Raw genomic sequence first — 15409 nt, forward strand, 5'->3', positions numbered from 1 at the left:
GTTTGGTCTTCCATAAAATCATGCTTTTCAAATGCTCTTTACAAGAGGCATGCTTCTCCAGTCCTTTAGTGATGCCACTGGCATGTTTCCAAATTGAGTAGCCAGTTTGAGTGAAAGCTCTGTCCGAATTAACATTTAAGTCACTCTCTAGTCTAGCATTCAAACCACTCTCTGTGATTGAACCAGGCGCTAACTACAAAAGGCCTGCTTTTCCTCACTGAACATGCGGCTCGGGTAAGTGTCAAGACAAACAGGTGGTTGTTGTTGTTGTTGTTGTTGTTGTTGTTGTTGTTGTTGTTGTTGTTGTTGTTGTTGTTGTTGTGGTTCCCTCGTGCTGCAGGTGCTAGGCCCAGGCTCTTTTTGATCAGCAGGTGGTGCGGGGGATTTGCGGGTATTGCTACTCGGCTCCTTGTGGTCTGGCTAGCAGAATGCTTGGTGAGCTCAGCATCGCTTTAGGTTTGGTGGTCCTCAGTTTTTATTCTCTTAGCTTTTTTCTTAGCATAGCCATTAACTAGCTGTAATTATTAAGCACTACCAAAACTTAACAAAGCTGGTTACTAGTTAGCATAGAATCTGTAGCTAGCTGTCTGTAAAAGTGACTGTTTTCCCTCTGTGAGAAACAAACCCGGTCAACAACAAGGTAATGAAGGCGGTACCAGTGCCAAGTCAGAATATATTGTTTTATTTTAACATAATATTACGTTATTACATCCCCCCTTCCACCCCCTCCTCAGATTGTGAGATTGTGCACTACTGGCAGGCCTGAAAGCGCTACATTGGCAAAACCGGGCATGGTAATTAATAATTATTTGGGGTTGCTTATATTTATCTTGTTACACACAAGTGGTTATTGAAAAAGTGTTTTTTGAAAATCCCAACACCCCCTGAGACACCCGCAGGGAGTGGGGTCACGGCCAGAGTCACCATTGTACAGCACCCCTGGAGCAATTAGAGTTAAGTAAAGTTACCTTGCTCAAGGGCACAGCAACAGATTTAGATATTTATTTTTATGGGGAAACAAAAGTTGGGGGACACACATTCTATCTGGAGGGGCCATGCCCGACTTTGCCAACCCATAGCGCCGGCGCTGTTTTACACAAAGCATAACCCTGCCTTCACAAACACATGGTAAGATTACTTAAAAAGGACGAACCCCCACAAAGCATAACCCTGCCTTCACAAACACATGGTAAGATTACTTAAAAACGGACCCTGCCTTCACAAACACATGGTAAGATTACCCACAAAGCATAACCCTGCCTTCACAAACACATGGTAAGATTACTTAAAAAGGACGAACCCCCACAAAGCATAACCCTGCCTTCACAAACACATGGTAAGATTACTTAAAAAGGACGAACCCCCACAAAGCATAACCCTGCCTTCACAAACACATGGTAAGATTACTTAAAAAGGACGAACCCCCACAAAGCATAACCCTGCCTTCACAAACACATGGTAAGATTACTTAAAAAGGACGAACCCCCACAAAGCATAACCCTGCCTTCACAAACACATGGTAAGATTACTTAAAAAGGACGAACCCCCACAAAGCATAACCCTGCCTTCACAAACACATGGTAAGATTACTTAAAAAGGACGAACCCCCACAAAGCATAACCCTGCCTTCACAAACACATGGTAAGATTACTTAAAAAGGACGAACCCCCACAAAGCATAACCCTGCCTTCACAAACACATGGTAAGATTACTTAAAAAGGACGAACCCCCACAAAGCATAACCCTGCCTTCACAAACACATGGTAAGATTACTTAAAAAGGATGAACCCCCACAAAGCATAACCCTGCCTTCACAAACACATGGTAAGATTACTTAAAAAGGATGAACCCCCACAAAGCATAACCCTGCCTTCACAAACACATGGTAAGATTACTTAAAAAGGACGAACCCCCACAAAGCATAACCCTGCCTTCACAAACACATGGTAAGATTACTTAAAAAGGATGAACCCCCACAAAGCATAACCTTGCCTTCACAAACACATGGTAAGATTACTTAAAAAGGACGAACCCCCACAAAGCAGTTATATGCCCCTAACGTCAACAATAAAACATTTAATAAAAGATTTTAGAAAAGGATGAACCCAAAATTGATAATTTGATCATTCTAGCTGGTAAATAGTTTCTGAAATTCTCAACATAATCAAGAAAGGTAGTGGACACCAGGGCCAGGTCCCCAGCAAGCCAAATTTGGCATGTGACTTCTATCCAAATTACAACTTTCTAATTTATTTTTTGGTTTAGAACATGCCAAATAACTATACTACATAACTACCAACTGGTCTACCCCTGAAGACATCATGGAAAATAAGTACTATTTTATACATCCTTTTCTGGTTACTAAAAAGACGTGAACAAAACCTGACCATGACGTCAGAAAATATATCATAATGACGTCATTATGACGTCCAGTTTGCCTGCTGGGTCAGTACCAACAGACAGTCAGTGGGTTATTGTTGCGGCCCTCCATGTACAGCCCGGGGCAGAGGCATAAGGAACAAGGGGAGATGAAGCTGCACCATGAGGAGTGGAGGAGAACCATGCTGTCTGCATCATAGAAGGACACCCTCTCCCTGTCACAGTCTAGGTACAGCCCCACCCTACGAGGCCCGGCCTGGGCCTCAGCCTGAGTACCTGGGTCACCTGCAGCTGCCATCAGGGGTGTCTCCACACCATCATGGCTGAACACCAGGCCCTTCTCAGGCTTCAGGTGCAACATTATCTCCCTCTCTGGAGGAGACAGGACAGACTCTTTGCCGGAACCTTCCTTCACCTTTAGCCCTACCCCCCAGTCCAGCTTCCCCCCCACCTCCACTTCCCAGTAGTGCTGCCCTGTTTGGACGGTTTCTGTGGAGACGACGGTGGTGGTGGCGGCGTTGTCACTGTAGTAATTGAAGCCGAAGCCGCCCTTCCGGTCTGCGTGCCTGACACTGGCCCCACCCTCTAATACCTTTAAATAGGAATCATCACTGCTGCTAAGGGTGAGGCGCACAGGAACTGAGGGGAAGAGTTCAACAGACAGAGAGAGAGAGAGATGGAGTTAGAGACACACACTTTCCCCTGTTCTCTTTCTCACCTGGTTTCCCCAATCAGTCCTTACTGTCACCTGGTTTCCTCAGTCAGTCCTCATTCTCACCTGGTTTCCTCAGTCAGTCCTCATTCTCACCTGGTTTGATGATCTTTAGCATCTCCTTCCACATGCAGAAGGGCAGGTGAGTCTCGTAGAGGCCGAGATTGAGAGAGTCAGGGGTCACAAACAGACCTCTAACCCTTGACCTGTAACTGAGACAGACAGGGTTGAAACTACCACAAAAAGTTCACCATTTTGGAGTTAGACTGTCTGGAACAACAATTTCCTATCAAAAAAATATTTAATCGTAGGGACACTGCTGGCCATATTGGTCTAAAAGACACAACACATCTCTCAGAAGGCAATACAGGACCTATACATACAGTACCAGTCAAAAGTCTGGATACACCTACTCATTCCATGGTTTTTCTTTATTTTTACTATTTTATACATTATGGAATAATAGTGTAGACATGAACATGAGAAAATAACACATATGGAATCATGTAGTAACCAAAAAACGATTAAACAAAACAAAACAAATCCAAATATATTTTATATTTGAGATTCTTCAAAGTAGCCACCCTTTGCCCTGATGACAGCGTTCACACTCTTGGCATTCTCTTAACCAGCTTCATGAGATAGTCACCTGGTATTCATTTTAATTAACAGGTGTGCCTTGTTAAAAGTTCATCTGTGGAATTTCTTTCCTTCTTAATGTGTTTGTGCCAATCAGTGACAAGGAAGGGTGGTATACATAACAGCCCTATTTGGTAAAAGACCAAATCCATATTATGGCAAGAACAGCTCAAATAAGCAAAGTGAAATGACAGTCCATCATTACTTTAACACATGAAGGTCAGTGAATGCGGAAACTGTCAGGAACTTGCAAAGTTTCTTCAAGCTCAGTCCCAAAAGCCATCAAGCGCTATGATGAAACTGGCTCTCATTAGGACCACCACAGGAAAGGAAGACCCAGAGTTACCTCTGCTGCAGAGGATAAGTTCATTAGAGTTAACTGCACCTCAAACTGCAGCCCAAATAAATGCTTCACAGAGTTCAAGTAACAGAAACAACTCAACATAAACTGTTCAGAGGAGACTGCGTCAATTCATGATCGATTTGCTGCAAAGAAACCACTACTAAAGGACACCAATAATAAGAAGAGACTTGCTTGGGACAAGAAACATGACCAATGGACATTAGACCGGTGGAAATCTGTCCTTTGGTCTGATGAGACCAAATTTGAGATTTTTGGTTCCAATCCCTGTGTCTTTGTTGTGAAATGCGGAGTTGGTAAACAGATCATCTTCTCATGTGTGGTTGCCACCATGAAGCATGGAGGTGTGATGGTGTGGGTGTGCTTTGCTGGTGACACTGTCAGTGATTTATTTAGAATTCAAGGCAAACCTAACCAGCATGGGTACCACATCATTCTGCAGCAATACGCCACCCCATCTGGTTTGCACTTAGTGGGACTATCATTTGTTTTTCAACAGAACAATGACCCAAAATATACCTCCAGGCTGTGTAAGGGCTATTTGACCGGGAAGGTGAGTGGTGGTGCTGCATCAGATGACCTGGCCTCCACAATCACTCAACTACAACCCAATTGAGATGGTTTGGGATGAGTTGGACTGCAGAGCGAAGGAAAAGCAGCCAACAAGGGCTCAGCATATGTGGGATCTCCTTGGAAAAGCTTTCCTCGTGAAGCTGGTTGAGATAATGCCAAGAGTGTGCAAAGCTGTCATCAAGGCAAAGGGTGGCTAATTTGAAGAATCTAAAATATATTTTGATTTGTTTAAAAACTTCTTAGGGATAGGAGTCCCGCTAGCGATTTCAGATGAAGCTGGAGGGCGCGCAATTCAAATAAATAATCATAAATATTATGGATTTTAAACATTTATGTACATATAAGTGTCTTATATCGGCTGTAAGCTTAGATTGGTTTTAATCTATCTGCACTGTCCAATTTACAGTAGCTATTACAGCAAAAACATGCCATGCGATTGTTTGAGGACGGCGCCCCACATCAAAATATTTTTCCACCGGCACAGGTTTCATACGTTCACACATAACGATTAAATATTCACTTACTAAGCCTCCCGGGTGGTGCAGTGGTGGTACAGAGTCTCTGCTGTTCCACCAGAGACTCTGGGTTCGAGCCCAGGCTTTCTTGCAGCTGGCCGCGACCGGGAGGTCCATGGGGTGATGCACAATTGGCCAAGCGTTGTCTGGGTTAGGGAGGGTTTGGCCGGTAGGGATATCCTTGTCTCATCGCGCACCAGTGACTCCTGTGGCGAGCTGGGCGCAGTAAACACTAACCAGGTCGCCAGGTGCACTGTGTTTCCTCTGACACATTGGGTTGGATGCGTGCTGTGTTAAGATGCAGTGTGGCTTGGTTGGGTTGTGTTTTGGAGGACGCATGGCTTTCGACCTTTGTCTCTCCCGAGCCCGTACGGGAGTTGTAGCGATGAGACAAGATAGTAACTACTAACAATTGGATACCACGAAAAGGGGGTAAAGAAATATATAATATTCACTTACTTTTTGAAAATCTTCCTCTGATTTGTCATCCAATGGGTCCCAGCTATAACACGTTTTGTTAGATAAAGTCCTTCTTTATATCCCAGAAAGTCATTTTAGTACCCTAAAATGTAATCAAACTATAATATTTATTTCGGAAAGAAGTATGTTCAATAGGAAACAGATTTTAGCAGGTGCATAATGTCTTCATGGCGCGCGCAAATACGAATTTCCAAGACTGTGTACCTCTACTAAAACTAATATTTCTTATTCGTTTTTGAAGTTACAAGCCTGAAACCTTGAACATAGGAATTGCATCCAGGGAGCTAATTTTCAATATGACCTTTCTCCTGCAATTCTAAAAGGATGGTCTCTCTCAAAAAAAAAGCTGGTTGTTTTTTCTTTGGACTTTCTCCTACCATATCTATTGTGTTATATTCTCCTACATTATTTAAACATTTCCAAAAACTTCAATGTGTTTTCTTTCCAATGGTACTAATTACAGTGGAGCAAAAAAGTATTTAGTCAGCCACCAATTGTGCAAGTTCTCCCACTTAAAAAGATGAGAGAGGCCTGTAATGTTCATCATAGGTAAACTTCAACTATGACAGACAAAAAGAGAAAAACAATCCAGAAAATCACATTGTAGGATTTTTTATGAATTTATTTGCAAATTATGGTGGAAAATAAGTATTTGGTCACCTACAAACAAGCAACATTTCTGGCTCTCACAGACCCCACAGATTCTTTAAGAGGCTCCTCTGTCCTCCACTTGTTACCTGTATTAATGGCACCTGTTTGAACTTGTTATCGTTATAAAAGACACCTGTCCACAACCTCAAACAGTCACACTCCAAACTCCACTATGGCCAAGACCAAAGAACTGTCAAAGGACACCAGAAACAAAATTGTAGACCTGCACAAGGCTGGGAAGACTGAATCTGCAATAGGTAAGCAGCTTGGTTTGAAGAACTCAACTGTGGGAGCAATTATTAGGAAATGGAAGACATACAAGACCACTGATAATCTCCCTCGATCTGGGGCTCCACGCAAGATCTCACCCCGTGGGGTCAAAATGATCACGAGAACGGTGAGCAAAAATCCCAGAACCACACGGGGGGACCTAGTGAATGACCAAAGTAACAAAGCCTACCATCAGTAACACACTACGCCGCCAGGGACTCAAATCCTGCAGTGCCAGATGTGTCCCCCTGCTTAAGCCAGTACATGTCCAGGCCCATCTGAAGTTTGCTAGAGAGCATTTGGATGATCCAGAAGAAGATTGGGAGAATGTCATATGGTCAGATGAAACCAAAATATAACTTTTTGGTAAAAACTCAACTCGTCGTGTTTGGAGGACAAAGAATGCTGAGTTGCATCCAAAGAACACCATACCTACTGTGAAGCATGGGGGTGGAAACATCATGCTTAGGGGCTGTTTTTCTGCAAAGGGACCAGGACGACTGATCCGTGTAAAGGAAAGAATGAATGGAGCCGTGTATCGTGAGATTTTGAGTGAAAACCTCCTTCCATCAGCAAGGGCATTGAAGATGAAACGTGGCTGGGTCTTTCAGCATGACAATGATCCCAAACACACCCCCCGGGCAACAAAGGAGTGGCTTCGTAAGAAGCATTTCAAGGTCCTGGAGTGGCCTAGCCAGTCTCCAGATCTCAACCCCATAGAAAATCTTTGAAGGGAGTTGAACGTCCGTGTTTCCCAGCAACAGCCCCATAACATCACTACTCTAGAGGAGATCTGCATGGAGGAATGGACCAAAATACCAGCAACAGTGTGTGAAAACCTTGTGAAGACTTACAGAAAACGTTTGACCTCTGTCATTGCCAACAAAGGGTATATCAACAAAGTATTGAGATAAACTTTTGTTATTGACCAAATACTTATTTTCCACCATAATTTGCAAATAAATTCATTAAAAAGTTTAAGTGTACCTATGATGAAAATTACAGGCCTCATCTTTTTAAGTGGGAGAACTTGCACAATTGGTGGCTGACTAAATACTTTTTTGCCCCACTGTATATGCCTATCCTGGCTTATGGGCCTGATCTATAGGCAGTTTAGTTTGGGCACGTCATTCAGACAGGAAGTGGAGAAAGAGGGGCCTAGCCCTAATTAACACTTTTTGGGTTACTACATGATTCCATATGTTATTACATAGTTTTCATGTCTACATTATTATTCTATAATATAGAAAATAGTCAAAATAAAGAAAAACCCTTGAATGAGTAGGTGTGTCCAAACTTTAGACTGGTACTGTATATTTGCTCATGTCACTGTATTCACATGTGTATATTTAATGTTTTTGCACTTAGGTTTGGCTGTGTCCTTCATCTTCATCCCCTCAATAACAGAAAGGCCTCTTTCAGTCCACCACTGTGAACACACATACACACACACACACATGCATCAAATCACTAATTATGAAAGGCAGACCACAAGACAACCAGTAACTAGACTCTGTGAGACTCCTCTCACCTCTAGAAAGTAGTCAGACTCAGGTATCTCCAAAGCGGACTGCAAAGTCACTTCCATCTCCCTCCCAATCATCAGCGTGTTCTGTATTACACAATCATTCTTCAGCATGGCCGCCACAGTTTTCTTCTCTTCCCTCTCCTGCTCCTCCTTCAACTCCTCCTCCCTCCTCCTCAGGAACTGGTGCAACTCCTCGAAACAGGAGGAGATGTGAGCCGACAGGCTGTTAGATTTCTCCTGTGATGGGATGGAAATGTTTGACTGTATGACACACCACTTTCTTCAAGCTTTACTAAAGTCACATTCACAGATTAGTCAATTATTCAATACAATAAAACATACAATACAACTTTATTGTCCATTAGTTACAGCCAACAGTATGTGTAGGTGTGAGTGAGAGAGAAAGAGATTCCCTCACCTTGGTCTTGATGATCTCAGAGGCCTGCTGTTGGTTCAGTCCTTCCATTTCACGGTTCTCTTTCACCAGGAACCCCAGAGCTCCCCTCAGAATGTTCTAACAACACAGAGACCAGGATTCAATCAAATACCCCCCTACCAAGCAAGCAATTTAAAAAAATTAAAAAATGTCATGTAATCTACTCATTTTGCCATGGGGCAGAGATACATTTTTGCCGTTTTAAAGCTAATTTCCTGCAATTCTACACATTTTACAGTGACTTATGCCATGTTAATGATATCTGAGTGAGAGTGACGAACAAAATCAATGGCGGCACCCTGAGGTCAGGACCCCTGGGCACGTGCCCTGCATGCCTGGTCGGTATTCTGCAGACTAACTGACCCTCATTAACCGGTCAACGAACAGTAAGAAAATGTCCAACCAGTAAAATGACGTGACCAACAGAAAATACTATCAGAGATATGTATATAATGATGAGATGCTTATGTTTCTGCCCTAACAATGGGAGTCGTCCCAAGGCGGGAAGGCAGGCGACAAGATTAGTCCCAAAATAAGCCCATGTGACTTATTTTGGTGAGAGTGAACCTCTCGCTTCAAATCAAATCAAATCAAATCAAATTGTATTTGTCACATACACATGGTTAGCAGATGTTAATGCGAGTGTAGCGAAATGCTTGTGCTTCTAGTTCCGACAATGCAGTGATAACCAACAAGTAATCTAACTTCGCCTGTACCTCTCTGATACTGTGCATGTGTAACAGTTTAGTTTCTGTCCCTCTCCTAGCCCCTACCTGGGCTCGAACCAGGGACCCTCTGCACACATCAACCACAGCCACCCTCGAAGCATCGTTACCCATCGCGACACAAAAGCAAATCAAGGGGAACAACTAATTCCAGGTCTCCGAGCGAGTGACGTCACAGATTGAAACGCTATTAGCGTACACCACGCGAACTAGCTAGCCATTTCATATCGGTTACACATGCATACAAGGGTCGGACATATTTCATTAAGAGCTTAATGGAAACATCGTTTTACAGTCAAAAGGCCATAGCCCGGCCTCCCGAGTGGCGCAGTGGTCTAACATGCTGACCAAACCGGACACGTAAACTGCGTGAGCGTTGCAAAATAAATGTACACATACTGTACATGTCATTCAATCATTGCACCCACACTGCTTGCGCGCATCAGCGAGTGTCTGCATGGCCAGGAGCTAAAATATAACTTGGTTCTATTTGTGATGCTCAACACGCTGCAAGTCCTGCCTCTTCCATCTTCTCATTGATTTTTAGGAGAATATACCCACATGGGTGATTGAAAGATCAACTGAGGTCCACACTCCAGTCAGTTGTTGTAATGTACCTTACAGTTGGTTGCCAACCGCCATATCAAGACCAAATAAGAAGAAGAAGTCTGAAGGAAGGAGGAGAGATGACTAGAAAATCATTTGGTTGACCTTTTTATCTGTGGATTAATTGTCGGAGTAGAGGACCTTGTGCATTTCAGGTAAAATAACAACCCAATGTTTATATCACAGAACAAATGAGCTAGCAACAGGAAGCTAGCTAGCTATATTGCCATAAATGTTTATTGCTTTTTGACCTGTCCCAAAATTCATATAATTGGTACAGAGTTTGTTTTTATATTTCAACCTGCGTGTCCTGATAGCGTCTGGTGTGGGGGGACAAAATCCACATGTGCAATGGTGCACGCAGACGCACACGTGCGTGCGGTCTGGTCAGAATGTTAGGCACTCCATCGCAGTGTTGCGGCGTCACTACAGCCTGGGGTTCGATCCTAGGCAGTGTCACAACCGGCCGTGACCTGGTGTCCAATAGGGCGGTGCACAATTGGCCCAGCGTTGTCCGGGTTAGGGGAGGGTTTAGCCAGGGGGGCTTTCCTTGGCTCATCACGCTCTAGCGACTCCTTGTGGCGGGCCGGGCACCTGCAAGCTGCCAGTAGTTGTCAGTTGAACAGTGTTTCCTCTGACACATTGGTGAAGCTGGCTTCCGGGTTAAGCAAGTGGATGTTAAGAAGAGCTGCTTGGCGGGTCATGTTTCAGAGGACGCATGACTCGATCTTCTCCTCTCCGGAGCCCGTTGGGGAGTTGCAGCGATGAGACAAGATCGGAATTGGATTGCAATTGGATTTCATGAAATTGGGGAGAAATAGGGGGGTATAATGAAAAAAAAGTCTATAATTATTGAAAAAAATGTCTATACCTAGCCTATTTTTAGATTGTTAACATGCAAAGGTGAATGCACTTTGTAATCGCTCTGGATAAGAGCAAATGACTAAATTAAAAATGTAATTAAACGTCATTTTTAAACATTTGACAAAATGAAATTAGCGGAAAATACAGTTCTAAACAGCGCATCTAATGTGAGCAGTTCAATATGTGAGTGAGATGAAAATCTCCATTAGAAACTTAGAAAGATGGGGAATCTAATAGCAACTGCTAGGATGGGTTGCTAATATGACTAGGATTGTGCCTTTGGCTTCTGGACAACAAAATAAAGATGATTAAAAAAACAATAGAGAAATGCTGGTTAAAGGCATCAAGAAGTCTTTATAAAATAATTGCCTCCACGTTTCTATGGATGGATGTTCGCAAAAACAACTTTGAAGCAAGACATGCCTCATTATTTACTAAAATGTTTAGGTTTCAAACTATTTTTTGGCCTCCCGAGTGGCGCAGCTGTTTAAGGCTATGCCACTAGAGATTCTTGGTTCGAGTCCAAGCTCCGTTGCAGCCAGCCCAGCGTCGTCCAGGTTAAGGGAGGGTTTGGCCAGTAGGGATGTCCTTGTCCCATCGTGCACTAGCGACTCCTGTGGCAGGCTGGGTGCAATGCACGCTGACACGGTTGCCAGGTGTACAGTGTTTCCTCTGACACATTGGTGAGGCTGGCTTCTGGGTTAAGCAGGCATTGTGTCAAGAAGCAGCTTGGCTGGGTTGTGTTTTGGAGGACACACTGCCCTTGATCTTCGCCTCTCCTGAGTCTGTATGGGAGTTGCAGCAATGGGACAAGACTGTAACTACCAATTGGGGAGAAGAAGGGATAAACAAGTTTAAACCAATTTTACTGGCTCAAGCTCACATTGCAAAGTGGTGGATGATGCGCTGATAGTCAACGGTAGGCAGACTATAGCCTACGCATCCAAATGGTGAATGGGAGGCGCGCTTTACGAGTTCAGATTGAGAAATAGAAATAGCTACTTTTTAATCGTCGCCACAAGTTTCTAATACACGATTACATATAGAATTGTTATTTTTTGGGCTTACAAAAGCAGGTTTCACTCCAGTAGCCTACAGGCTTTTTGAGGCGCTACTCTCATGCTGTCTGACAGGTGGTAGGCTATTCTGCTCCTCAAACTAGGCAGTCTTTATGTGTGATAAATAAAATGCATGACGACTAACGAAAATACAAATGAGCCAATTTAATTCCACAAAATTATGCAAATGAACCTATAGACCGATAAGCGTGGCTGGTCAAATGTATTTTCGGCAGCTTTAACGGTTAACCATTAACATCCATAGTTGGGACCTAGGACCCCTTAGGACCCCTAGCGGCTGGGGGCCCTAAGTGACTGCTTATGTTGCTTATGCCTTTTTATTTATCACACATACAGAGAGCCTGGTTTGAGGAGCGAAATAGTCTACAATGCACCCCCTTTGACATCATTTTCGCTTGAGGCGACATCGGTAGCGTTTATTGTGAATGTGATCTCTGTGAACATCTGGGAAATTGACTTTAAAAGATGCATTGTCGGTATGCAATCCCTTATCTACAACTCACATTTGATTGAATGCTGGCCAGAGAGGCAACAGAGCTCTCGAACAGATACATACCACAACACTCCTTGCGACTGAGAGAATGCATGTAGCCTACTTTGCCATGGGTTTAACAGTGTTTACAGATTTAAAGATTATATTTATGACAGAGAGTGTCAACATTCATCGTTGGAATGAGGTGAGGACCAAAGCACAGCGTTGTGAGTGTTCATCATATATTTATTAAACCGAGAACACGAAACAACATAACAAAAGGAGAAGCGAAACAGTTTTGAAAGGTGACAAACACATAACAGAAAATAATCACCCATGAAACACAGGTGGGAAAAGGCTACCTAAGTATGATTCTCAATCAGAGACAACTAACGACACCTGACTCTGATTGAGAACCATACCAGGCCAAACGCAAAACACAACATAGAAAAAGGAACATAGACAACCCACCCAACTCATGCCCTGACCATACTAAAACAAAGACATAACAAAAGAACTAAGGTCAGAACGTGACAGAGGGAGAAAGAGAGCAAGATTGAAAGAGAGAGATTAAGAAAGAGATTAAGAGAGAAATTAAGAGAGAAAGAGATTTTGCAAGTTTTATCAAGTTACTTAATGTTATATAATAAACATCTCTTACCATTTAAGATGTTCACACAGCAGTATAAGTACAATTATGAGGTTTAAAAAGAACTGTGCTGTCATAGACCTACACACCTTACTGATCTTTGCTGCCTCTTTCACAGGTGTGAACGTGTGTCCCCGGTGCTTTTCTTCATCTCTGCAGATCACACACACCAACCTCTGGTCTGTCTCACAGAACAACTTGAACTTCTCGTCATGCTCTGGACACACCAGCAGTGAGGCTACAGTGCGTCCCTGCGGTGCCTCTGGTCCCCTCGCTGCGAGGCCACTCTTCTCCTCCTCTCGGGCCACATCTGCCATATTGGTCAAGACACGGTGAGCCCGGAGATCCTTCTGGCTGAAAGGGCCGCGGCACTCTGGGCAGTGGCTCTGGCTCTTCGCTGAGCTCTGCAACAGGTGAGCGCTGATGCAGGGGCGGCAGAAGGTGTGGTCGCACGGTAGACTCACCGGGTCGGTGAAAAGGCACAAACAGACTGGGCACTGGAGCTGCTCGGACAGGACTGATGTCATATCTGTATTAAAGTTCTGGTACACCTTTACTATTATTTCAATGTTTTTCTGTCTTTGAAAAGTTCACTGTCTGGATCCTCAACAGGTGAAGAAAGACTTTTAAGTTTCACTGTCAATTCCCTTTGTTCAGAGTTCATACGTCCACAACACATTCTCTCGCACCTGTAAAACTAGCTGGACTGGATATGTTGGGGCCACCTGTTTAGGCCTAACCAGTCTTATATAAGAGGAACCACAGAGAAACCTGTTGCCACTGCCAGGTTATTGGTTCATTCCTAGGCTACCTATCAACTTTTTAAAGCAACACAATACCGTAGTGTCCCTCCCGGCTATCCTCCTGGACAAGCTTATCCCATTGAGGCCCAAGATAAAGCCAGTCAGCATACTACACCAATCCATCCACTTACTAAAAAGGCTAAAGTAGTGTAGATCAGCATTAGACAGATAAGCAATCTTTAAAGTGGAAAGGAGTGATCGTGAACAGGTTTGACTCTCCCTTGGTTTTAAACACCCCAAACTTGTATGAACTAATCTTTTACCTGTGTTCTGTTACATCACACAGTCTTCTGATATGAACTCAAAATGTTCCACCAAGGACACCTGTTAAATTCCCAATGTATTGGTTCAACAACATCAGAAATTACTCAACCCACTTTACTTTTTCCACATTTTGTTGTGTTACAATGTGGGATAAAAATTGATTTAATTGTAATTTGTGTCAATGATCTATGCAAAATACTCTAATGTAAAAGTGGAAGAAAAATTCTAACATTTGTAAATAAGAATTGAACCACACCTGTATTGTGCAACATTTGCCCATTATTCTTTTCAAAATTCTTCAAGTTGTCAAATTGGTTGTTGATCATTGCTAGACAACCATTTTCAGGTCATGCCATACTGTAGATTTTCTAGAAGATTTAAGACAAAACTGTAACTCGGCCACTCAAGAACATTTACTGTCTTCTTGGTAAGCAACTCCAGTGTATATTTGTCCTTGTAGTTTAGTGAAAGGTGAATTAATCTCCCTTTGCCTGGTGGAAAACACACTGAACCAGGTTTTCCCACAGAATTTTGCCTGTGCTTAGCTCTATTCCGTATCTTTGGTATGCTGACAAACACCCCAGTCCTTAATTACTGTATTACAAGCATGATGCAGCCACCACTATGCTTGAAAATATGTAGGGTGGTACTTAATGTGTTGCATTGGATTTGCCCCAAACATAACACTTTGTATTCAGGACAAAAACATCATTGTCGTGCCATTCATCTGCTGCCATCACCTCAGGTTTCAGCATGTTAATGCACAGTCCCATATTGGAAGGATTTGTGCACAATTCCTGGCATCTGACAATGGCCCAGTTCTCCCATGGCCTGCATACTCACCAGAGATGTCACCCATTGAGCATGTTTGGGATGCTCTGGATCGACAGCGTCGAGCAACTTCGCACAGCCATTGAAGAGGAGTGGGACAACATTCCAATCAACAGCCTGACCAACTCTATGCAAAGGAGATGTGTTGCATGAGGCAAATGGTGGTCACCCCAGATACCAACTGGTTTTCTGATCCATACCCCCCCTTTTGGTTTTTAGGTACTGTGACCTAACGATGCATATCTGTATTCCCAGTGATGTGAAATCATTCATTATGGCCTAATGAATTGATTTCAATTGACTGAATCTCATATGAACTTCAACTCAGTAGAACCTTTTAAATTGTTGCGTTTATATTTTTGCTCAGTGTACATGTATGAAGACCCATGTCCACAGGGGCTCATCTAGACACTGAGTCCAACATCACTGGCTGCTCCAGTGTCTGTCTGGTGGCTTTGAGAGACTGACTCCAGTGTCGATGAAAGTGGCTTCCTGCTTTCCTGAGGGAAACACTACTACAGCTGTAATGAGCACAAATGATATCTAGCCCTGAGGTACACTGAAATCCTTCT

The 15409-nt window shown here is 43.3% G+C and overlaps 1 protein-coding gene across 2 annotated transcripts; it reads right to left on the minus strand.

The window, feature by feature from the left end:
- Positions 1 to 1246: 1246 nt before the first annotated feature.
- On the minus strand, positions 1247 to 13666 carry trim108 (tripartite motif containing 108). Of its 2 annotated transcripts, none has more exons than XM_046299741.1 (6): positions 13029 to 13666; positions 8527 to 8622; positions 8112 to 8345; positions 7945 to 8009; positions 3188 to 3297; positions 1247 to 3018 (listed from the first exon to the last, which is right to left on the minus strand). In XM_046299741.1, exons 1-6 carry the CDS (start codon positions 13464 to 13466, stop codon positions 2447 to 2449), a joined length of 1515 nt encoding a protein of 504 aa, XP_046155697.1. In that variant the 5' UTR covers positions 13467 to 13666; the 3' UTR covers positions 1247 to 2446. The 2 variants fall into 2 exon arrangements, with proteins under 2 accessions (XP_046155697.1, XP_046155696.1); XM_046299740.1 differs by having other exon boundaries at positions 3188 to 3303.
- Positions 13667 to 15409: the final 1743 nt, after the last annotated feature.

Source organism: Oncorhynchus gorbuscha, linkage group LG15 (assembly GCF_021184085.1).
Source record: "Oncorhynchus gorbuscha isolate QuinsamMale2020 ecotype Even-year linkage group LG15, OgorEven_v1.0, whole genome shotgun sequence".
NCBI lineage: Eukaryota > Metazoa > Chordata > Actinopteri > Salmoniformes > Salmonidae > Oncorhynchus > Oncorhynchus gorbuscha.